This window comes from Bombina bombina, chromosome 5 (genome assembly GCF_027579735.1).
Source record: "Bombina bombina isolate aBomBom1 chromosome 5, aBomBom1.pri, whole genome shotgun sequence".
In the NCBI taxonomy this organism is placed as follows: Eukaryota; Metazoa; Chordata; class Amphibia; order Anura; family Bombinatoridae; genus Bombina; species Bombina bombina.
Genome location: NC_069503.1, coordinates 839,417,210 through 839,442,965, shown reverse-complemented (window position 1 = coordinate 839,442,965; position 25,756 = coordinate 839,417,210). Strand labels below are relative to the sequence as shown.

The 25,756-nt window shown below is 36.8% G+C and overlaps 1 protein-coding gene across 1 annotated transcript; it reads left to right on the top strand.

The window, feature by feature from the left end:
- Positions 1-395: 395 nt before the first annotated feature.
- LOC128661635 (perilipin-2-like) lies at positions 396-24,112 on the top strand (the record flags this gene model as incomplete). The annotated part of the gene is made up of 3 exons (XM_053715867.1): positions 396-432; positions 16,603-17,699; positions 24,053-24,112. Coding segments are annotated over exons 1-3 (1,194 nt in total), but the record flags the coding sequence as incomplete, so codon positions are not given.
- Between the last annotated feature and the right edge of the window lie 1,644 nt (positions 24,113-25,756).

Below are 25,756 nucleotides of genomic sequence, written 5' to 3'. Positions count from 1 at the left end.
TAAGTTAAAAAGAAAAAAGAATTTAAAAAGGTAAAATCTTTATAAAATGATGAATAATACATAATGCAATGACTTCTATTAAGTATAAGCCACTGTTTTAGTGTTTTCTGTTTTGTTACTACAATGAAACAGACTATTTAAAATCCCTTTAATCCACACCAGGAGCGCCGCTGCCTTCGTCATATGTTAAGGTAGTCAACATGGGGCAATAAACAAAACCTTGTTTCTTCTTTAATAGAACATGAACATTTTCTGGCATGATTCAAATAGAGCATACCATTTTAATAAGTTTTTGAATTTACTTTGGTTATCTTTTGTTGATAAGCAGGGACGTAAACTCAGGAGCATGCACGTGTCTGGCGCACTATATGGCTGCAGTTTTGCAAGAGCACTAGATGGCAGCACAATGTAGCACTCCAGTCACTGACCAAGGTATTTCTTTAACAGAAGACCATCGGGAAGGGAAGCAAATTTGATAGTAGAAGTAAACATTTACAAAAATATATATTTTCTGTCTGAATCTCAAAATAAATGTTTGGGTTTCATAACCCTTGAAGAGACATTACACACCCAAACATCTATTAAAAAACATTTTAAAAATGCACTTACACTATTTACCTTAAGTGCTGTTGTATTGTAACTCTGAACAGTTACAATGCTGAAGTGAAGCACTGCCTGTGCTTCCAGAACCCTAATGCCCACAATATTACACACAATAACTGTTTGATCAGTGTATGAGCTATTTTTACACTACAAGATAAAAGTAAAACATTACTCATGACTTATCCTGCAAAACATTTAATGTATACACAGATATTTTCCAATTACTTGCTTAATTTCTGACATATACTACTTTTTTTATATATGCACACACACACATATACATACACACACATACACACAGTATATATACACACACATACATACACACACACACAGTATATATACACATACATACACACATATACATACATACACACACTGTATATATACACATACATACACACATATAAATACATATATATATATATATATATATATATATATATACATACATACACACACTGTATATAAATATATATATATATATAAATATATATATATATATATATATATATATATATATATATATATATATGTCTTTTAAGTGCTTTTAACTCTTTCCTCATTTGGTCCCATCTGTCAAGAATACAAGAGCAGTGGGAGGAATAAAACACATCTTAATACAACACAGGTGGCCGACAACATGAAGTCAGGGGATGGCACACTAAGTGACACAAGGAAACACATTGAAGCCAAGTCAATATGACAAAGAAAAAGAAGAATGGGGAAAAAAGGGGAGACACGTGTTTGGTGATAAGGAGCAGCACGAGTGACACATTGCTTTGGGCATCAAATCTATTTGTAACACAGCTGTTCTCTAATCTTCAGAAACCTTAGGGATGAATAATAATTAGGACAAAAATCCTTTGTACTTAGAAGAACTAGAATTCATGAATACAAAAACAGCTCCAACAGTGAAGGCGTTAATCTTACTCAATCAGCAAAACACTAGTGGTTAATTAAACAAAAAGTTCTAAATAAAAATCTTGCATAACATTTGAAATAAAGGAACCTCTATTCTTCATAAATACTATTACGGACACCTTAATTGCTTTTTTAATTATTATTTTTTTTTTATTAACATGATACAAAGATGGGAATTCAAAAACATTCTAGTCAATGAAAATTCTAATTTGAAACCACTGATACTTAAAGGGACACTGAACCCAATTTTTGTTCTTTCATGATTCAGATAGAGCATGCAATTTTAAGCAACTTTCTAATTTACTCCTATTATAACATTTTCTTCGTTCTTTTGCCATCTTTAATTGAACAAGAAGGCATCTAAGCTATTTTTTGGTTCAGAATACTGAACAATACTGGTTTATTGGTCAGTTAAATTAATCCACCAATCAGCAACAACAACCCAGGTTGTTCACTAAAAATGGGCCGGCATCTAAACATACATTCTTGCTTTTCAAATAAAGATACCAAGAGAATGAAGAAAAATTGATAATAGGAGTAAATTAGAAAGATGCTTAAAATTGCATGCTCTATCTGAATCACAAAAGAAAAAAAATTGGGTTCAGTGTCCCTTTAACAATATATAACTAAGATTTCAGGAGAGAGAGAGAAAAAAGACAAAACTTTAATTTAAAGTTTAATTAAAACAAATTAGTGTTTGTGTTTTTCACATTTTTTTTTTTTTTATGAAGAGTAAATGAGAGAGTACCTTGTATCATAACAGCACCTTTTACTGCCAATACAAGCTCTGTAAAAAGGTAGTGATCAATCTATCAGAGAAAGTCCAGGACCCTTCTTACTTTGAAGATTAGCACAAAGTAAATAATTGAGCATGAACATGTCTATGCTTTTGTATCTGCTCATCCTATGTCAATCCCAATAAATACTTTGCACAACATATATCAAAGTGAAAGTGCAGACGTTGATATAAATCTGTGCTGAGTCACTTCACTGCTAGACCGACACCCCTGCTGTGCCATCACTGATGATATTCAAATACTGCTGCTATCAGATTTACTGACAACTAAAACTAACCTGATTTATGGAAAAGAATTTTGCTGAACAATACTGTTAGATTTTATACTGGGAGTGGAGGATGCTAAATATTTGATACATTTTACTGTACATCATTTTGAGTGGCTAGCAGAGAATTCAGTGGGAATTAGCAACCCTGCTAAAGTGATTGTGTTACAATAAAAAAAAAACACTGTATTAAATTTAGACAGAAACCCAAAACTATCTGCTTGTAAATACTAATATCACAAAATATAGACTACTAAAACAATACATCAGCAACTCCCCTTGTGGTGTACCACCTTTGTATGCAGAGAAACACTGTGCTCTCCAGGAAATATGGACATCTATGCGTCTAATATAGAAGAGCTATAATAATCTTTTTTTCCTTTTGTGTGTGTATTCAGGCAAATTTCGGTGTATGGGTGGGGTTTAGGAAGAAAAGGGGGGATGTAAATTTATATTACAGCAAAGCAAACATTAAAAATAAAATATATGAAAGTTCAATAAATAATTTGACAGGTTCTCTAAGAACAAATTTGCCAAAACATTGTTTTTTATAGAGAGATTACTTAAAGAGACAGTCAAGTAAAAAAAAAAAAAAAACTTTCATGATTTAAATAGGGCATGTAATTTTAAACAACTTTCCAATTTACTTTTATTACCAATTTTGCTTTGTTCACTTGGTATTCTTAGTTGAAAACTAAATCTAGGAGGTATATATGCTAATTTCTTAGACCTTGAAGGCCACCTCTAATCTGAAAGCATTTTGACAGTTTTTCACCACTAGAGGGCGTTAGTTCATGTGTTTCATATAGATAACATTGAGCTCAGGCACGTGAAGCTCCTAAGAGCAAGCACTGATTGGCTAAAAATGCAAGTCTTTCAAAAGGACTGAAATAAGGGGGCAGTTTGTAGAGCCATAGATACAAGGTAATCACAGAGGTAAACAACATAATTTATGTAAGAATTTACCTGATAAATTCATTTCTTTCATATTGGCAAGAGTCCATGAGCTAGTGACGTACGGGATATACAATCCTACCAGGAGGGGCAAAGTTTCCCAAACCTCAAAATGCCTATAAATACACCCCTCACCACACCCACAATTCAGTTTAATGAATAGCCCAGAAGTAGGGTGATAAAGAAAGGAGTAAAAAGCATCAACAAAGAAATTTGGAAATAATTGTGCTTTATACAAAAAATCATAACCACCACAAAAAAAGGGTGGGCCTCATGGACTCTTGCGAATATGAAAAATGAATTTATCAGGTAAGTTCTTACATAAATTATGTTTTCTTTCATGTAATTGGCAAGAGTCCATGAGCTAGTGACGTATGGGATAGCAATACCCAAGATGTGGAACTCCCCGCAAGAGTCACTAGAGAGGGAGGGATAAAAATAAAAAACAGCCATTTTCCGCTGAAAAAAATAATCCACAAGCCAAAACTAAGTTAATTCTCATTAAATGGAAAGAAAAAAAACTTAAAAAACATAAGCAGAAGAATCAAACTGAATCAGCTGCCTGAAAAAACTTTTCTACCAAAAAACTGCTTCTGAAGAAGCAGATACATCAAACCGGTAGAATCTAGTAAATGTATGCAAAGAAGAACAGGTTACTGCTTTGCAAATCTGAACAACTGAAGCTTCATTCTAAAAAGCCCACAAAGTGGAGACTAATCAAGTAGAATGAGTTGTAATTCTCTGAGGCGGGGCTTGACCCGACCCCAAATAAGCTGTATGAATCAAAAACTTTAACCACGAAGCCAAGGAAATGGCAGAAGCCTTCTGACATTTCCTAGAACCAGGAAATATAACAAATAGACTATAAGTCTTCCTGAAATCTTAAGTAGCTTCAACATAATATTTCAAAGCTCTTACCACATCCAAAGAATGTAAGGATTTCTCCAAAGAAGTCTTAGGATTAGGACACAAGGAAGGGACAACAATTCCTCTATTAATGTTGTTAGAATTCACAACCTTAGGTAAGAATTTAAATGAAGTCCGCAAAACCGCCTTATCCTGAGGAAAAAAAAAATCAGAAAAGGAGATTCACAAGAAAGAGCAGATAATGCAGAAATTCTTTTAGCAGAAGAGATGGCCAAAAGGAACAACACTTCCCAAGAAAGTATTTTAACATCCAAAGAGAGCATAGGCTCAAATGGAGGAGCCTGCAAAGCCTTCAAAATCAATATAAGACTCCAAGGAGGATAGATTGATTTAATGACAGGCTTGATACAAACCAAAGCCTGTACAAAAACAGTGAATATCAGGAAGCTTATCAATCTTTCTGTGAAATGAGACAGAAAGAACAGAGATTTGTCCCTTCAGGGAACTTGCAGACAAAACCTTATTTAAACCATCCTGAAGAAACTGTAAAAAATCTAGGAATTCTGAAAGAATGCCAAGTGAACTTATGAGAAGAACACCATGCAAATAAGTATTTCAAACTCGATAATAAATCTTTCTAAAAATAGACTTCCGAGCCTGTAACATAGCATTAATCACTGAGTCAGAGAAACCTCTGTGACTAAGCACTAGGCGTTTAATTTCCATACCTTCAAATTTAATGATTTGAAATCCTGATGGAAAAACGGACCTTGAGACAGAAAATTCGACCTTAATGGAAGAGGTCCGAACAAAATCCACATATCAAAACCTATGAGGCCATGCTGGAACTACCAGCAAAACAAATGACTGTTCCATGATGATTATGGATATCACTCTTGGAAGAAGAACTAGAGGCGGGAAATATAAGCAGGTTGGAAGCACCAAGAAAGTGTCAACATATCCACTGCTTCCGCCTGAATATCCCTGGACCTGGACAGGTACCTAGGAAGTCTTGTTTAGATGAGAAGCCATCAGATTTATTTCTGAAAGACCCCACATCTGAACAATCTGAGAAAACACATCTGGATGTGTTCCATAGGAATAGCAGCAAGAGTAGAGATAACCCCAACTTTGGGGATCTTTTCCCAAAACTCCAATCTAACTGCTGGCAAAGGATACAATTTTTAAAACCTTAAGGAAGGAATAAAAGAAGTACCAGGCCTATTCCATTCCTTTGAAATCATATCAGAAATAGCATCAGGAACTGGAAAAACCTCTGAAATAACCACAGGAGGTTTATAACAGAATTTAAAAGTTTACTAGCTTTAAAATCAAGAGGACTAGTCTCCTCAATATCCAATATAATCAACACTTCAACAAAGAACGAATGTACTCCATTTTAAATAAATAAGAAGATTTGTTAGTGTCAATATCTGATGAAGGATCTTCTGAATCAGATAGATCTTCACCAGAGAAGGATAATTCAGTATGTTGTCGGTCATTTGAAATTTCATCAACTTTATGAGAAGTTTACAAAAGACCTTTACATTTATTAGAAGGCGGGATAGCAGACAAAGCCTTCTGAATAGAATCAGAAAAATATTCTTATAAATTCACAGGTATATCTTGTACATTAGATGTTAAAAGAATAGCAACAGGCAATGCATTATTACTGATGGACATAATTTCTGCATGTAAAAGTTGATCATAATAACTTATTACAAACCACAGCTGAAGATATAATCTCCATAACATTACAATAAATGTACTTAGTTTTGGTAGAACTGATATCAGTCAACAGGATTCCAACAGTGTTTTTTCTGAGACAGGAACAGTTTGAGACATCTTGCAAATGTAAGAGAAAAAAACAACATATAAAGCAAAATTATCAATTTCCATATATGACAGTTTCAGGAATGGGAGAAAAGCAAACAGCATAGCCCTCTGACATAGAAAAAAGGCCAGAGGCAAAAGGAACAGGGTCTTAAATAATGAAAATATTTGGCCCCAAGTATGACGCACCACAAACCGAAAATATTTTTTGCCGCCAAAAACGTCCGTAAACGAAATACTAGCGTCATAGATGACGCAACCTTGTGAAGGACTCGGCGCCAACTAAGACGCCGGAAATGATGAATTTGTGTCAACGAACGTAACTTTCGTGCCAAAAAATCTCACGCCAAGAATGACGCAATAAATTTTGGCATTTTGCGCCCTCGCAAGCCTAATACAGCCCGCAATTTAAAAAAGAGTCAGTTTGAAAAAGACTTAACCCCAGGTAAGAAATTTTTTTTTCTTAAAAATGCATTTCCCAGATATGAAACGGACAGTCTGCAAAAAGGAAATATACTGAACCTGAATCATGGCAAATATAAGTACAATACATATATTTAGAACTTTATATAAAGTGCCAAGCCATAGCTGAGAGTGTCTTAAGCAAATGAAACATACTTACCAAAAGACACCCATCCACATATAGCCAAACCAGTACTGAAACGGTTATCAGAAGAGGTAATGGAATATGAGCGTATATCGTCGATCTGCAAAGGGAGGTAGGAGATGAATCTCTACTACCGATAACAGAGAACCTATGAAATAGATCCCTGTGAGGAAAACCATTGCATTCAATAGGCGATACTCCCTTCACATCCCTCTGACATTCACTGTACTCTGAGAGGAATCGGGCTTCAAAATGCTGAGAAGCGCATATCAACGTAGAAATCTTAGCACAAACTTACTTCACCACCTCCATAGGAGGCAAAGTTTGTAAAACTGAATTGTGGGTGTGGTGAGGGGTGTATTTATAGGCATTTTGAGGTTTGGGAAACTTTGCCCCTCCTGGTAGGATTGTATATCCCATATGTCACTAGCTCATGGACTCTTGCCAATTACATGAAAGAAAGTATATTATAACTTTGTCGGTTATGCAAAATTTGGGAATGGGTAATAAAGGGATTATCTACCTTTTTAAACAACAAAAATTCTGGTGTTTACTGTCCCTTTAAGAACACAATGAACAATTTACAGCTCTATGTGACAACATTAAGAAAAAAGTAAACCTGCTAAAAACATTTAAATGGTCCTACAGCTCAAGAGACATCACAGCTAAGTTACACTCAAGGAATTTAAATGTTTGTGGCTAATAGTCATGAACTAGAACTTATAAAGAAATGATCAAAACAAAGATTTAAAGCTCATATAATATAAGTGGTAGTCTGTATGAACATTTAATTTAATAACTTTTGTAAAACTATCAAGTAACGCAATTAATTGTCAAGAGCATTTTATTATGCCTCTTTAAAAAATTGTAGGAAATTCAAACACAAAATTATAAAAATAAGATAAAAAATAAATAAGTATAATTGTCAGAAAATGCAGTGAAATGTCTAAATTCAGTATTTGCTAATAAGAATTCAAAACAAACTCAGTGCCTCTTCAAACAAAATAATAAAAATAAAAAGTAGGATTTAGTTGTGAAAAGACAAAAAAAAAAATGCAGACTTTGCATTCAGCCCCTCCAGATGATGGAAGCAGAGTATAAGATCTGAATGACCATCCTATATTATAAAAGACAAGTGTTTGTCTGAAGCCGTCATGCGCAGTTCAGACAAACACTTGGCCTTAGACAGCAGCTGATCGCACGCGCCACCCCCTGCAGATGAAACCAGCAGCGCGAGGACCGGCAAGTGAAGGCGCAAGGAGAGAGAGAGAGAGAAAGAGAGAGAAAGAGAGAGAAAGAGAGAGAAAGAGAGAGAAAGAGAGAGAAAGAGAGAGAAAGAGAGAGAAAGAGAGAGAAAGAGAGAGAAAGAGAGAGAAAGAGAGAGAGAAAGAGAGAGAGAGAGAGAGAGAGAAAGAGAGAGAGAAAGAGAAAGAGAAAGAGAAAGAGAAAGAGAAAGAGAAAGAGAAAGAGAAAGAGAAAGAGAAAGAGAAAGAGAAAGAGAAAGAGAAAGAGAAAGAGAGAGAGAGAGAGAGAGAGAGAGAGAGAGAATGAATATTAAATATAACACAACACAGCCCGTGTGAACGGGCTTTAGGACTAGTTACATAATAATTCATATAAAACTAAGGAGCTAGGCGGCTTTAAAAAAAAAAAAACTCACCCTTGAACATGTGGATTTATTACGACTTCCTGAAGTAAATACTATACAAAAGCTGGATAATATCTATTAAGGAATTCCTTACCATTATTTTGGGTTGTTTTTTTTTTTCTGGGGGGGAGGGTTGAACAGATACGTCAAATGCCAGGGATCCGAGTAAAACTTTCTCTCTTCCTTAAAGGGACATTACACCCAACATTTTTATTATTTCATGATTCAGATAGAGAATAACATTTTTAAAAAGATTACAATTTACTTCTATTATCAAATTTATTTAATTCTCATGTTATTCTTTGTTGAAGAGATATCTAGGTAGGTAGCGTGCACATGCCTGAAGCACTACATGACAGGAAATAGTGCTGCCCTCTAGTGCTCCTGCTAATGTATAATTTTTGCTGCAAAACTGCTGCTATATAGAGCTCCAGACACGTGTACACTGTTGAGCTTACATTTCTGCTTTTAAAACAAAGGATAACTAGAAAAAGAATAACATTTGATAATAGAAGTAAATTAGAAAGTTGTTTAAAATTTTATGTTCTTTCTAAATTATGAAAGAAAAAAAATAGGTTTTATGTCCCTTTAATTTCAGAAATTCTTTTGCAAAACAAACAAAAACAGTCAACAATTTGCAGAGCTTGGGTATTAGCAAGAGGCAAAATATGTGCCGTGATGCAAGGCTTTGTAGGCCAACCAAGACTCCGATAACTAAAGCAAGAGAAAACATAATTTATGTAAGAACTTACCTGATAAATTCATTTCTTTCATATTAGCAAGAGTCCATGAGCTAGTGACGTATGGGATATACATTCCTACCAGGAGGGGCAAAGTTTCCCAAACCTCAAAATGCCTATAAATACACCCCTCACCACACCCACAATTCAGTTTAACGAATAGCCAAGAAGTGGGGTGATAAAAAAGTGCGAAAGCATATAAAATAAGGAATTGGAATAATTGTGCTTTATACAAAAAATCATAACCACCACAAAAAAAGGGCGGGCCTCATGGACTCTTGCTAATATGAAAGAAATGAATTTATCAGGTAAGTTCTTACATAAATTATGTTTTCTTTCATGTAATTAGCAAGAGTCCATGAGCTAGTGACGTATGGGATAATGATTACCCAAGATGTGGATCTTTCCACGCAAGAGTCACTAGAGAGGGAGGGATAAAATAAAGACAGCCAATTCCTGCTGAAAATAATCCACACCCAAAATAAAGTTTAATGAAAAACATAAGCAGAAGATTCAAACTGAAACCGCTGCCTGAAGTACTTTTCTACCAAAAACTGCTTCAGAAGAAGAAAAAACATCAAAATGGTAGAATTTAGTAAAAGTATGCAAAGAGGACCAAGTTGCTGCTTTGCAAATCTGATCAATCGAAGCTTCATTCCTAAACGCCCAGGAAGTAGAAACTGACCTAGTAGAATGAGCTGTAATCCTTTGAGGCAGAGTTTTACCCGACTCAACATAGGCAAGATGAATTAAAGATTTCAACCAAGATGCCAAAGAAATGGCAGAAGCTTTCTGGCCTTTTCTAGAACCGGAAAAGATAACAAATAGACTAGAAGTCTTTCGGAAAGACTTAGTAGCTTCAACATAATATTTCAAAGCTCTAACAACATCCAAAGAATGCAACGATTTCTCCTTAGAATTCTTAGGATTAGGACATAATGAAGGAACCACAATTTCTCTACTAATGTTGTTGGAATTCACAACTTTAGGTAAAAATTCAAAAGAAGTTCGCAACACCGCCTTATCCTGATGAAAAATCAGAAAAGAAGACTCACAAGAAAGAGCAGATAATTCAGAAACTCTTCTGGCAGAAGAGATTGCCAAAAGGAACAAAACTTTCCAAGAAAGTAATTTAATGTCCAATGAATGCATAGGTTCAAACGGAGGAGCTTGAAGAGCCCCCAGAACCAAATTCAAACTCCAAGGAGGAGAAATTGACTTAATGACAGGTTTTATATGAACCAAAGCTTGTACAAAACAATGAATATCAGGAAGATTAGCAATCTTTCTGTGAAAAAGAACACTGAAGAAACTGTAAAATTCTCGGAATTCTAAAAGAATGCCAAGAAAAATGATGAGAAAGACACCAAGAAATATAAGTCTTCCAGACTCTATAATATATCTCTCTGGATACAGATTTATGAGCCTGTAACATAGTATTAATCACAGAGTCAGAGAAACCTCTTTGACCAAGAATCAAGCGTTCAATCTCCATACCTTTAAATTTAAGGATTTGAGATCCTGATGGAAAAAAGGACCTTGCGACAGAAGGTCTGGTCGTAGCGGAAGAGTCCACGGATGGCAAGAGGCCATCCGGACAAGATCCGCATACCAAAACCTGTGAGGCCATGCCGGAGCTACCAGCAGAACGAGCATTCCTTCAGAATCTTGGAGATTACTCTTGGAAGAAGAACTAGAGGCGGAAAGATATAAGCAGGATGATACTTCCAAGGAAGTGATAATGCATCCACTGCTTCCGCCTGAGGTTCCCGGGATCTGGACAGATACCTGGGAAGTTTCTTGTTTAAATGAGATGCCATCAGATCTATTTCTGGAAGCTCCCACATTTGAACAATCTGAAGAAATACCTCTGGGTGAAGAGACCATTCGCCCGGATGCAACGTTTGGCGACTGAGATAATCCGCTTCCCAATTGTCTATACCTGGGATATGAACCGCAGAGATTAGACAGGAGCTGGATTCCGCCCAAACCAGAATTCGAGATACTTCTTTCATAGCCAGAGAACTGTGAGTCCCTCCTTGATGATTGATGTATGCCACAGTTGTGACATTGTCTGTCTGAAAACAAATGAACGATTCTCTCTTCAGAAGAGGCCAAGACTGAAGAGCTCTGAAAATTGCACAGAGTTCCAAAATATTGATCGGTAATCTCACCTCCTGAGATTCCCAAACTCCTTGTGCCGTCAGAGATCCCCACACAGCTCCCCAACCTGTGAGACTTGCATCTGTTGAAATTACAGTCCAGGTCGGAAGCACAAAAGAAGCCCCCTGAATTAAACGATGGTGATCTGTCCACCACGTTAGAGAGTGTCGTACAATCGGTTTTAAAGATATTAATTGAGATATCTTTGTGTAATCCTTGCACCATTGATTCAGCATACAGAGCTGAAGAGGTCGCATGTGAAAACGAGCAAAGGGGATCGCGTCCGATGCAGCAGTCATAAGACCTAGAATTTCCATGCATAAGGCTACCGAAGGGAATGATTGTGACTGAAGGTTTCGACAAGCTGAAATCAATTTTAGACGTCTCTTGTCTGTTAAAGACAGAGTCATGGACACTGAATCTATCTGGAAACCCAGAAAGGTTACCCTTGTCTGAGGAATCAATGAACTTTTTGGTAAATTGATCCTCCAACCATGATCTTGAAGAAACAACACAAGTCGATTCGTATGAGATTCTGCTAAATGTAAAGACTGAGCAAGTACCAAGATATCGTCCAAATAAGGAAATACCACAATACCCTGTTCTCTGATTACAGACAGAAAGGCACAGAGAACCTTTGTAAAAATTCTTGGAGCTGTAGCTAGGCCAAACGGCAGAGCCACAAACTGGTAATGCTTGTCCAGAAAAGAGAATCTCAGGAACTGATAATGATCTGGATGAATCGGAATATGCAGATATGCATCCTGTAAATCTATTGTGGACATATAATGCCCTTGTTGAACAAAAGGCAAGATAGTCCTTACAGTTACCATTTTGAACGTTGGTATCCTTACATAACGATTCAATATTTTTAGATCCAGAACTGGTCTGAAGGAATTCTCCTTCTTTGGTACAATGAAGAGATTTGAATAAAACCCCATCCCCTGTTCCAGAACTGGAACTGGCATAATTACTCCAGCCAACTCTAGATCTGAAACACAATTCAGAAATGCTTGAGCTTTCACTGGATTTACTGGGACACGGGAAAGAAAAAAATCTCTTTGCAGGAGGTCTCATCTTGAAACCAATTCTGTACCCTTCTAAAACAATGTTCTGAATCCAAAGATTGTGAACAGAATTGATCCAAATTTCTTTGAAAAAACGTAACCTGCCCCCTACCAGCTGAGCTGGAATGAGGGCCGCACCTTCATGTGGACTTAGAAGCAGGCTTTGCCTTTCTAGAAGGCTTGGATTTATTCCAGACTGGAGATGGTTTCCAAACTGAAACTGCTCCTGAGGATGAAGGATCAGGCTTTTGTTCTTTGTTGAAACGAAAGGAACGAAAACGATTATTAGCCCTGTTTTTACCCTTAGATTTTTTATCCTGTGGTAAAAAAGTTCCTTTCCCACCAGTAACAGTTGAGATAATAGAATCCAACTGAGAACCAAATAATTTGTTACCCTGGAAAGAAATGGAAAGTAGAGTTGATTTAGAAGCCATATCAGCATTCCAAGTTTTAAGCCATAAAGCTCTTCTAGCTAAAATAGCTAGTGACATAAACCTGACATCAACTCTGATAATATCAAAAATGGCATCACAGATAAAATTATTAGCATGCTGAAGAAGAAGAATAATATTATGAGAATCATGATCTGTTACTTGTTGCGCTAAAGTCTCCAACCAAAAAGTTGAAGCTGCAGCAACATCAGCCAATGATATAGCAGGTCTAAGAAGATTACCTGAACACAGATAAGCTTTTCTTAGAAAGGATTCAATTTTCCTATCTAAAGGATCCTTAAACGAAGTACCATCTGACGTAGGAATAGTAGTACGTTTATCAAGGGTAGAAATAGCCCCATCAACTCTAGGGATTTTGTCCCAAAATTCTAATCTGTCAGACGGCACAGGATATAATTGCTTAAAACGTTTAGAAGGAGTAAATGAATTACCCAATTTATCCCATTCTCTAAAAATTACTTCAGAAATAGCATTAGGAACAGGAAAAACTTCTGGAATAACCACAGGAGATTTAAATACCTTATCTAAACGTTTAGAATTAGTATCAAGAGGACCAGAATCCTCTATTTCTAAAGCAATTAGTACTTCTTTAAGTAAAGAACGAATAAATTCCATTTTAAATAAATATGAAGATTTATCAGCATCAATCTCTGAGACAGAATCCTCTGAACCAGAAGAGTCATCAGAATCAGAATGATGATGTTCATTTAAAAATTCATCTGTAGAGAGAGAAGTTTTAAAAGATTTTTTATGTTTACTAGAAGGAGAAATAACAGACATAGCCTTCTTGATGGATTCAGAAACAAAATCTCTTATGTTATCAGGAACATTCTGCACCTTAGATGTTGAAGGAACTGCAACAGGCAATGGTACATTACTAAAGGAAATATTATCTGCATTAACAAGTTTGTCATGACAATTAATACAAACAACAGCCGGAGGAATAGCTACCAAAAGTTTACAGCAGATACACTTAGCTTTGGTAGTTCCAGCACTAGACAGCGATTTTCCTGAAGTATCTTCTGACTCAGATGCAACGTGAGACATCTTGCAATATGTAAGAGAAAAAACAACATATAAAGCAAAATTGATCAAATTCCTTAAATGACAGTTTCAGGAATGGGAAAAAATGCCAATAAACAAGCTTCTAGTAACCAGAAGCAGAGAAAAAATGAGACTGAAATAATGTGGAGACAAAAGCGACGCCCATATTTTTTAGCGCCAAATAAGACGCCCACATTATTTGGCGCCTAAATGTTTTTTGGCGCCAAAAATGACGCCACATCCGGAACGCCGACATTTTTGGCGCAAAAGAACGTCAAAAATGACGCAACTTCCGGCGACACGTATGACGCCGGAAACAGAAAAGATTTGCGCCAAAAAAGTCCGCGCCAAGAATGACGCAATAAAATGAAGCATTTTCAGCCCCCGCGAGCCTAACAGCCCACAGGGAAAAAAGAGTAAAATATTTTAAGGTAAGAAAAAATGATTGATTCAAATGCATTATCCCAAATATGAAACTGACTGTCTGAAAATAAGGAATGTTGAACATCCTGAGTCAAGGCAAATAAATGTTTGAATACATATATTTAGAACTTTATAAATAAAGTGCCCAAATGTTATCATATATTTACATATATTGAAAAAAAATTAGGTTTATAAATACATTTGAATTGATATACTGACAGTAATGACAGACACTGTACAATAAACTTTCCGAATGGGCAGAGCGATCTTGCGAGTGAGTCACTGACAGACTTGCGTAGCAATGATTGCTACAAATTGTTTAGTTTACTGCATACACAGTTACGGCAGTTAATGAAACGCATGCGCTATTGTGCTGACCATACGCATGCGCATTTCAAACATCACAAGGGTGCACGAGCGTAGTCCTCTTGTAATACACAAATCAACGTCATCAAAGCAGAATCAGGAAGTCTGGTATGGGCGGAGATAATTGCGGTAACGGAGGAACATTATAAATACATATTTTTGGAAAAGGGTTAGTTTTTTAAATATATAAAGTCAGCGATTTTAATGTTTTAAACATAATCTTCAACATAAGATATTTAAAGTGAAGGTCAATTTTTCTGCTGTTAAATACATTGATTGTTTTTTTGTTTTGTTTTGTTTTAACAACTTTGTGAGTAGTGGAGAAAGAAATATGGAAACAAATTTGTACATATTAGGATTTATTTCATTTTGCTGCATTTTAAAGTAATTATATCTACAGACGCCTCTTGTTATTACTGAGCAATCTATTTTAATATTTCTTAAAACAAAAAAAATGTTTCTTTTAAATGCCACAATGGTAGATAATTTGATGCTAGAAACACAAAATTCTCATGCTGAATAGAGATGCCATTCCAGATTAAAAAACAAATAAAAAAAAATACTTGATAGTATTAAAGCAAATTAAAGATAGCATAGAAATAGTCTTTACAAAAAAAAAATTTCTATGATGTAAGCCCAGTCTCATTTCAAAGCCCCTGGTGCACTGCAAAACTATTTAAGGTAAATCTCTGAAGAAAGGAGGATGCCGTGGGGGTTGTCAAATTAAAGTCCCAAGGTATGAAATAAGGAAATCTTTACTAACATTGGGCATGAGTATCTTTAAAAGCAGCTTATTGTTTAACAATATTTAAAGGGACACTGAACCCAAAAAAAATATTTTGTGATTCAGATAGAGCATGAGATTTTAAGCAACTTTCTAATTTACTCCTATTATAAATTTGTATTCGTTCTCTTGCTATCTTTATTTGAAAAAGGCGGCATCTAAGCAAATTTTTGGGTTCAGTACCATGGACAGCACTTGTTTATTGGTGGGTGAATTTATCCACCAATCAGCAAGAACAACCCAGGTTGTTCACCAAAAATGGGCCGGCATCTAAACTTACATTCTTGCATTTCAATTAAAGATACCAAGAGAATGAAGAAAATTTTATAATAGGAGAAAATTAGAAAGTTGCTTAAAATTGCATGCTATATCTGAATCACAAAAGAAAAAAATTGGGTTCAGTGTCTCTTTAAGTGAAGCATGTGGCATTGATTTCACTCAACAAACGTGGAATTGTAATTAAAAGTAAAAGAATAGTTAAAAATTAGATGTTAATTCATATAAGCATGCAATTAAAAAAATCTATCCCATTTACTTAAATTATCAAATTCACTTAGTTCTCTTGATCTCCTTTGTTGAAAAGGTAGGTTGATAGGAGCATGCATTGTGTGTGTGTGTATATATATATATATATATATATATATATATATATATATATATATATATATATATATATATATTAGAAATAAGCACTTGCTGGACTTCAGCCAACTGTGACAATAAATGTGTTCTTTAATGTGACGTTTCGGGACACAAACAGTCCCTTCCTCTGACAAACAACAAGTGAACAAACCAAGCCTTTTATATACATTTGTGGCCCTCCCATGATATTACAGCCAATCTAAGCTGTCCTAGTGAATGTTCAATTAGTGACATCATATGTTAGAGTTATACACATCGTTAAGTATATAAAAAACATCAAATACTGTGAAATTGCTGTAGTGAATACATATACAGTGAGCAAAATAATATAATCTAGATAGCCATCAGGGTTTATCAGCCTTGATCACTTGAAAACAGTTTATTAAAGAGAATTTAGTGATAGCATGAACTTCAAAAGATGAGTTACATCTGTAGCCATCACCAGTGCTATGCCAATCATCCAGAAATTGGAGCCACAAATTGCTATTGCCAACAACTATGCCTGCATCGGACTGGATAAAATTGAAGAAAAGCTACCAATTCTCTATCAGCCTAGCAACAAGATTGTGTCCAATGCATCTGATGCAGTTACTGAAGCCAAGGAGACCATTATTCAAAGTATTACAGGTGTAGTGCATAAGACAAAAGAAGCTGTCCATGAAAGTGTTGAAATGACCAAAGCAGTTGTGAATGGCAGTATAAATACTGTCTTGGGAAGCGGTGTAGTGCGTATGGTGAGCAGTGGAGTTGACACTGCACTTTCAAAATCTGACACTTTATTGAATGAATACCTACCACCAACTGATGAAGAATTAGCCATTGAATTAACAAATACTGAAGGATTTGAAGCAGCCACCCAGAAGCCCAACTACTATGTCAGACTAGGGTCCCTCTACTCAAAGACTTGTAAGCGTGCTTATCAGCAAGCTTTAGTTTGGGTCAAAGATGCCAAATGCAGAAGCCAGGAAGCTATTTCTGAGCTAAATCATACAGTTGATCTGATTGAATATGCAAGGAAGAATGTGAATAATGCCAACCAAAAGATTCATGATGCACAAGAGAAGCTCTACAACTCATGGGCTGATTGGAGGAAGAGCACAGGCCAAACTGAGGGTGAAGCTGAAAGTGTTGAGCATATTGAGTCACGTACTCTCTCCATTGCCCGGAACCTGAGTCAGCAACTTCAGACCACGTGCCTTTCCCTGGTGTCCAGTGTGCAAGGCCTACCTCGAAATGTTCAAGACAAAGCTGTGCGTGCCAGTGCTATGGCTGGAGAAATATACCAAAATTTCCGTACTGCTTCCTCCTTCGGAGAGGTATCAGACAGTTTCCTAACTACCAGCAAAGGGCAAATAAAAAAAATTAAAGATTCAATGGATGATGTAATGGATTATCTAGTCAACAACACACCACTTAACTGGCTGGTAGGTCCTTTTTACCCCCAGCTGGCTGGGTCTCCGCATGAGAAAAAAATGTGTTGGGGCAGAGGCAGCCAGCCAAAAGGAATGACCAAAGTTAATGTAGAGTGATCATTTTCTATTATACTTTCAAACACTTCTCACTAACTTAATAGCCCACATACGTATACATGAGAACTGAAAAGTATGTCCTAGTAATGTCTGCTGTTCTGCAAACTTCTATAAAGTAGTCCACCAGAAGAAGCAAACAATTAATCAAAGCACTTTAAAATTTTACAAGAATATAATTTTTTATATTTTTTTTTTGTTCCACTAACTCAGCAAATGTTTCTTGCAGTAACAGTTGCTATAACAAGGCGTTTTTTGTTCCCTGCATACTACACACTGTGCACTAACTATTTTGTAATATTTTTTTGTATTTGCAATAAATAAAATATCTTGACAAAAAAAAAAAAAAAGAGAATTTAGTGAAGTGTAAACAAACGTAGTGGGCAACCAATCAGGAGCTGACAACCTTGTCACACCCCTCAGTATGATCACAAATAAATATCCATCCACATTCTACTCGGATATACATATATTATGACTAATATAGATATGTGTCCTCACCGTTTATGACCTTTGGCAGCCAAATCAACTGTCAGCAAAGCCCAAAGGGCATTATATTACAACCGTGCAACTGGGGGGTCACTTATGACTTCCCCCAATGTTCATCTGACGTTCCATGAAGCCGCCTACAATGGGTGTGTATAATGTACCATAACAATCCGTACCAATACGAACCAACCGGTCATCCTGCACATAAACGCTAGCATCTATATTAGCATAATCAGGAGATAAACGTCCTCCTTACTATCTAACTGTAGTATCAACTGTTTACAAAACTCAAGCAATATGTCACCAATGTACAACTGATCACCTTTAAATCAGTCTGCCTCTTCTGGGCATGTATATTCTCACAATAACCCCTACTTATCATACTACACAAACATGTTACTCTCTCTGATGCGATATGGCCATTCTTGGAAGCCCAAAACGCTCATATGCTCCTAGTGTGAACATCACCTCATTTCATATAAGTTACAAAATACATCTACAACAGTGAAATCACGCATAACTACAGTTACTATGGCATCCCAAAATGTCAATCCTCACAAAAGGCACCGGGTACACATGTATAAAGATCCACTTCCCTAACTATATTATAACCCAGATCAAGCTGTAAGGATCACCCACAGCAATATGGTCAAGTCTGTCACTAAGCACTATGTAACCCGAAGTCCAAAAATTCCCCATCATTGCCTCCTATGGATAACCAAACACAATGGCATATCAACCAGCATCTCATGAATGAAAAGGCTTGCACTTACTGGATTTATGAAAAACAGTGCTTTCATTGGCACATCAAAAAACAAGTGACGTTTCGGGGAGCAATCACCCCTTCATCAGAGCAAGTGAATAGTGAACAAACCAAGTGTTTAAATCAAGTGTAAACCCCTCCCACCAATCAGAACAAGCCCCCTGTTAGAACATGTGATACAATTAATTCATTAGAGTATTGACATCTCACAATTTCTGTCAATCTAACTTTATAATAATAGTGGCATCCCACCACATATTTCAATTAAATTCATTCAAAAAATTAATAATAAACAAAGTGTATATTATATTCGCATAAACAAAAAACAAAATAAATATTGTTAATACAAATGATGTGGTACAATAAGTAATAATGCGAATGATTATACAGGAGCTGAGGTAATGCACATATCTAATATAAACCGTGATAATACCCTTGTGTTTATACATAAAGTTGAGAGAGCAGATGGTGCCCTAATGTGTAGGGGAAATTGGAGTAATCAGATTACATACTGATGCACACTGCAGCAAATGTGCCAATAAAAGCAGACACTACTAATGAATTGATTTTGCCAGCCATCTATAGGAAGCCTATATCTGGCAATAACCTATAACATGGAAAAAGTTGCCACCCCAGGAGGGTACCCTTTGCCATAGCAAAGAGACCGTTCATATGAACGAAGAGAAACTGTTCCAAATGCTACAGACTGAGTTACAGAGTCAAGATCTGGTATCAAGACTTCAAACAAAGAGGTTATAAAAGAGAGGTTATTCATAAAGCCAAAAGCGTAGTGGATGGTATGGACAGGGAATTATTGTTAAAAGATAAAGAAAAAGATAAACAAAATAAAGCTACCAAAGGAAAGCAACCAATTTAATTTGTTACACAGTACACCACAGATCTTGAGCAAATATGTAAGATCATTAGAAAGCATCTACCTATGCTCACAATCGATGATCAGCAAATTCATGTGGTCAAACGTGGCTGTCATTTTTCCTATCGGAGATGAGTTACTCTAGGAAATATCCTATCTCCAAGTGAATTGCGTACAAAGAAAAGTGGTAGCGCGTGACTTGATAACAGAGGGATGTACACATGTGGCTATGGACCATGTATCCCATGTAGTTTCATAGAAAAAAAAAAAAAAGACAGTTTCACCAGTTTTGCGACGGGAAGAGAATATCAACTGAGTTCTAGTGTTAACTGTCACAGTAAAAATGTGGTATATTTGTTATGGTGTAGTTGCAATAATAAGTAATATGTTGGTTGCACTACACGAGAGGTGAGAGAGAGAATCCGCCAACATCTCTCAGATATCAAGAAGTCCAAACACAGTTCTGATTTTGCTATACACTTTATTGTAGATCACAACAATGACAACAGAACATTTAATTGTATGGTCATTGAACAAGTGAGAGTACCCAAAAGGGGTGGAAACATCACCAAATTGGTACACAAACATGAGGCTTTTTGGATCTTTACCCTAGGGACTAGGATTGCCTTTGGGGTTCAATAGTGTATATGATATCATTAAAGGGACACTGTACCCAATTTTTTTCTTTTGTAATTCAGAAAGAGCATGAAATGTTAAGCAACTTTCTAATTTACTCCTATTATCAATTTTTCTTCGTTCTCTTGCTATCATTATTTGAAAAAGAAGGCATCTAAGCTTTTTTTTGGTTTCAGTACTCTGGAAAGCACTTTTTTATTGGTGGATGAATTTATCCACCAATCAGCAAGGACAACCCAGGTTGTTCACCAAAAATGGGCCGGCATCTAAACTTACATTCTTGCATTTCAAATAAAGATACCAAGAGAATGAAGAAAATTTGATAATAGGAGTAAATTAGAAAGTTGCTTAAAATTTCATGCTCAATCTGAATCACGAAAGAAAAATTTTGGGTACAGTGTCCCTTTAACTATTGGGAGTCACTACTGAGTAACAACATTTGATTTTTTCATGCTATATATACTCAAGTGACAGTGTAATCACATACTAAAAGTTAGTATACTGCAGTATGCTACAGCAACATCTCTTCTTTTACTTTATTTTTAATTATATTTTGTTGAATGTAATTGCATTTCTCTAGATACTGGTTATGTCTTGTACTACCACTACATTATTTGACACAGATACACAATTGAATATAAAGGGTTAATACGGATAAAAACATGATATAACAAGTTTGTGGTTATTGAGGCTGTTTTATTACAACTTTCTATATTAGTTATGGAGTAGTTTTGGGGTACCTAATTGTTACTTACATCTGCAAGTTTTCTTTAAAATTGTTCCCACTGCTGTGGCATACATACATTAGTTATGTGAGCCCCCCTCCCAAATAAAAGTTCAGCTGTTCTAGTAGTTCTTTCCTGACATTTTCTTAGTCGCAACCTACAGCAAAAGCCATGGTCCACAGAGAGCTTCCAAAGCATCAGAGGGATCTCATTGTTAAACGGTATCAGTCAGGAGAAGGGTACAAAAGAATTTCCAAGGCATTAGATATACCATGGAACACAGTGAAGACAGTCATCATCAAGTGGAGATAATATGGCGCAACAGTGACATTACCAAGAACTGGACGTCCCTCCAAAATTGATGAAAAGACAAGACGAAAACTGGTCTGGGAGGCTGCCAAGAGGCCTACAGCACCATTAAAGGAGCTGCAGGAATATCTGGCAAGTACTGGCTGTGTGGTGCATGTGACAACAATCGCCCGTATTCTTTATGTCTGGGCTATGGGGTAGAGTGGCAAGACGGAAGCCATTGCTTACGGAAAAAAACATCCAAGCCCAGCTAAATTTTGCAAAAACACATATGAAGTCTCCCAAAAGCATGTTGCAAAAAGTGTTCTGGTTTGATGAAACCAAGATTAAACTTTTTGGCCATAATTCCAAAAGATATGTTCAGCGCAAAAACACTGCATATAACCAAAAGAACACCATACCCACAGTGAAGCATTCTGGTGGCAGCATCAAGCTTTGGGTCCGTTTTTCTTTAGCTGGAACTGGGGCCTTAGTCAAGGTAGAGGGAATTCTGAACAGTTCCAAATACCAGACAATATTGGCACAAAACCTTCAGGCTTCTGTTAGAAAGCTGAACATGAAGTGGAACGTCATCTTTCAGCATGACAACGCCCCAAAACATATATCCAAATCAACAAAGGAATGGCTTCACCAGAAGAAGATTAAAGTTTTGGAATGGCCCAGTCAGAGCCCAGACCTGAATCCAATCGAAAATATGTGGGGGTGATCTTAAGTGGGCTGTGCACAAAAGATGCCCTCACAATCTGACAGATTTGGAGTGTTTTTGTCAAGATGTGCCATGCTGAAAAACTCATACCCAAAAAGACTGAGTGCTGTAATAAAATCAAAGGGTGTGTCAACAAAGTATTAGTTTAAGGGTGTTCACACTTATGCAACCATATTTTAGTTTTTTATTTCTACTTCCCTCCACCTAAAATATTTTAGTTTGTTTTGCAATGGAGTTGTACAGTTTAAAGGTCACATTAAAAGATGGAAAAAGTACTGAAATCATTTATATTTTTTTACATCACAGAAACATGACATTTTAACAGGGGTGTGTAGACTTTTTATATCCAGTGTGTGTGTATATATATATATATTATATATAGTATATATATATATATATATATATATTATATATATTATATATTTTTTAAATAGAATATATTCTGCAATGTGCAGAACAATGGAATGTGAAATATTCAGATTTTCATGTCGGGTTGGCGAATATGAGTTTGGGTTTAAGCGAGAATCAAGTGTTCTTCTCCATTGACTTTTATGGGGAAGAGGTTATCTTTTGCATAACAGTCTAATTGCTCTAGAAGTAACCTGTTTGCACTTGTCTGGTTAGTGCGAGGGCGATACATTTTTACTTTCAACTGATAATACCAGCGCAACCTGACAAGCACAAAAAGTTTACTTCTAGCGCATTAGCACTTTAGTGGAAGCGGTAAATACGGCTCCACTTGTCATCTGGCCATATATGTTTGTTTATTTTTGTTCTATACCAAAGGTAATCCTTGCTCGTGAAAAAATAGGTTGCACTTGATTTTATAGGATGCTGAGCCTTCACTTTCACATACAATTTAAATATGCGTGTTTCATTTGCAGAGTGTCCTATAAGCTCATTTTCAGAGCCAGGCCACATAAGGCAGAGCAATAAATATTTTAACCTCTATAATATAAATGGTTTCTTCAGATGTTCATATTGCTTTTATTCACATTCACAATTGCTAGTCAAGAGTCAAGTTCAGCACGATCAAATAGAAAGTCATTTTGTGCAAACAAAGCATTCCTTGTGTCAAACAGGGCATCAAGTCATAGGATATTTTGACTAGTCATTAGGACAAACTAAAACATGCTTTTCATACACGGAGGGTTACAGAATGCATTGTACAGCTTCCATCTATAAAACTAAGCCTTGTCAATGAGAACAAAAACTTATATGATTTGGGGTATCCTTCCTGAGGGGGTAAATCTCAAATAACTGCTAAAAACACACCATCTTCATAGAGCATCTAGACTCTAGATGTTGATATGCTGCTATGAAGTAAGCAAACTTTTAGCAAGGCACTGTTATTTTTATAGCAAACTACAAGAATAATTTGCTACAAAAAACATAATTTATGCTTACCTGATAAATTCCTTTCTTCTGTTGTGCGATCAGTCCACGGGTCATCATTACTTCTGGGATATAACTCCTCCCCAACAGGAAATGCAAGAGGATTCACCCAGCAGAGCTGATATAGCTCCTCCCCTCTACGTCAGTCCCAGTCATTCGACCAAGAATCAACGAGAAAGGAGTAACCAAGGGTGAAGTGGTGACTGGAGTATAATTTTAAAAGATATTTACCTGCCTTAAAAAACAGGGCGGGCCGTGGACTGATCGCACAACAGAAGAAAGGAATTTATCAGGTAAGCATAAATTATGTTTTCTTCTGTTATGTGCGATCAGTCCACGGGTCATCATTACTTCTGGGATACCAATACCAAAGCAAAAGTACACGGATGACGGGAGGGATAGGCAGGCTCATTATACAGAAGGAACCACTGCCTGAAGAACCTTTCTCCCAAAAATAGCCTCCGAAGAAGCAAAAGTGTCAAATTTGTAAAATTTGGAAAAAGTATGAAGCGAAGACCAAGTTGCAGCCTTGCAAATCTGTTCAACAGAGGCCTCATTCTTAAAGGCCCAAGTGGAAGCCACAGCTCTAGTGGAGTGAGCTGTAATTCTTTCAGGAGGCTGCTGTCCAGCAGTCTCATAGGCTAAACGTATTATGCTACGAAGCCAGAAAGAGAGAGAGGTAGCAGAAGCTTTTTGACCTCTCCTCTGTCCAGAATAAACGACAAACAGGGAAGAAGTTTGGCGAAAATTTTTAGTTGCCTGCAAGTAGAACTTGAGGGCACGAACTACATCCAGATTGTGTAGAAGACGTTCCTTCTTTGAAGAAGGATTTGGACACAAGGATGGAACAACAATCTCTTGATTGATATTCCTGTTAGTAACTACCTTAGGTAAGAACCCAGGTTTAGTACGCAGAACTACCTTATCTGAGTGAAAAATCAGATAAGGAGAATCACAATGTAATGCTGATAACTCAGAGACTCTTCGAGCCGAGGAAATAGCCATTAAAAACAGAACTTTCCAAGATAACAATTTTATATCAATGGAATGAAGGGGTTCAAATGGAACCCCTTGTAAAACGTTAAGAACTAAGTTTAAACTCCATGGCGGAGCAACGGCTTTAAACACAGGCTTGATCCTAGCTAAAGCTTGACAAAAAGCCTGGACGTCTGGATTTTCTGACAGACGCCTGTGTAACAAGATGGACAGAGCTGAAATCTGTCCCTTTAATGAACTAGCCGATAAACCCTTTTCTAAACCTTCTTGTAGAAAAGACAATATCCTAGGGATCCTAACCTTACTCCAGGAGTAACGTTTGGATTCGCACCAGTATAGGTATTTGCGCCATATTTTATGGTAAATCTTTCTGGTAACAGGCTTCCTAGCCTGGATCAGGGTATCAATAACCGACTCAGAAAAACCACGCTTTGATAAAATCAAGCGTTCAATTTCCAAGCAGTCAGTTTCAGAGAAGTTAGATTTTGATGTTTGAATGGACCCTGTATCAGAAGGTCCTGTCTCAGAGGTAGAGACCAAGGTGGACAGGATGACATGTCCACTAGATCTGCATACCAAGTCCTGCGTGGCCATGCAGGCGCTATTAGAATCACAGATGCTCTCTCTTGTTTGATTTTCGCAATCAATCGAGGAAGCAGCGGGAAGGGTGGAAACACATAAGCCATCCCGAAGTTCCAAGGTGCTGTCAAAGCATCTATCAGAACCGCTCCCGGATCCCTGGATCTGGACCCGTAGTGAGGAAGTTTGGCGTTCTGGCGAGACGCCATGAGATCTATCTCTGGTTTGCCCCAACGTCGAAGTATTTGGGCAAAAATCTCCGGATGAAGTTCCCACTCTCCCGGATGAAAAGTCTGGCGACTCAAGAAATCCGCCTCCCAGTTCTCCACTCCCGGGATGTGGATTGCAGACAGGTGGCAAGAGTGAGACTCTGCCCAGCGAATTATCTTTGATACTTCCATCATTGCTAGGGAGCTTCTTGTCCCTCCCTGATGGTTGATGTAAGCTACAGTCGTGATATTGTCCGACTGAAACCTGATGAACCCCTGAGTTGTTAATTGGGGCCAAGCTAGAAGGGCATTGAGGACTGCCCTCAATTCCAGAATGTTTATTGGAAGGAGACTCTCCTCCTGATTCCAT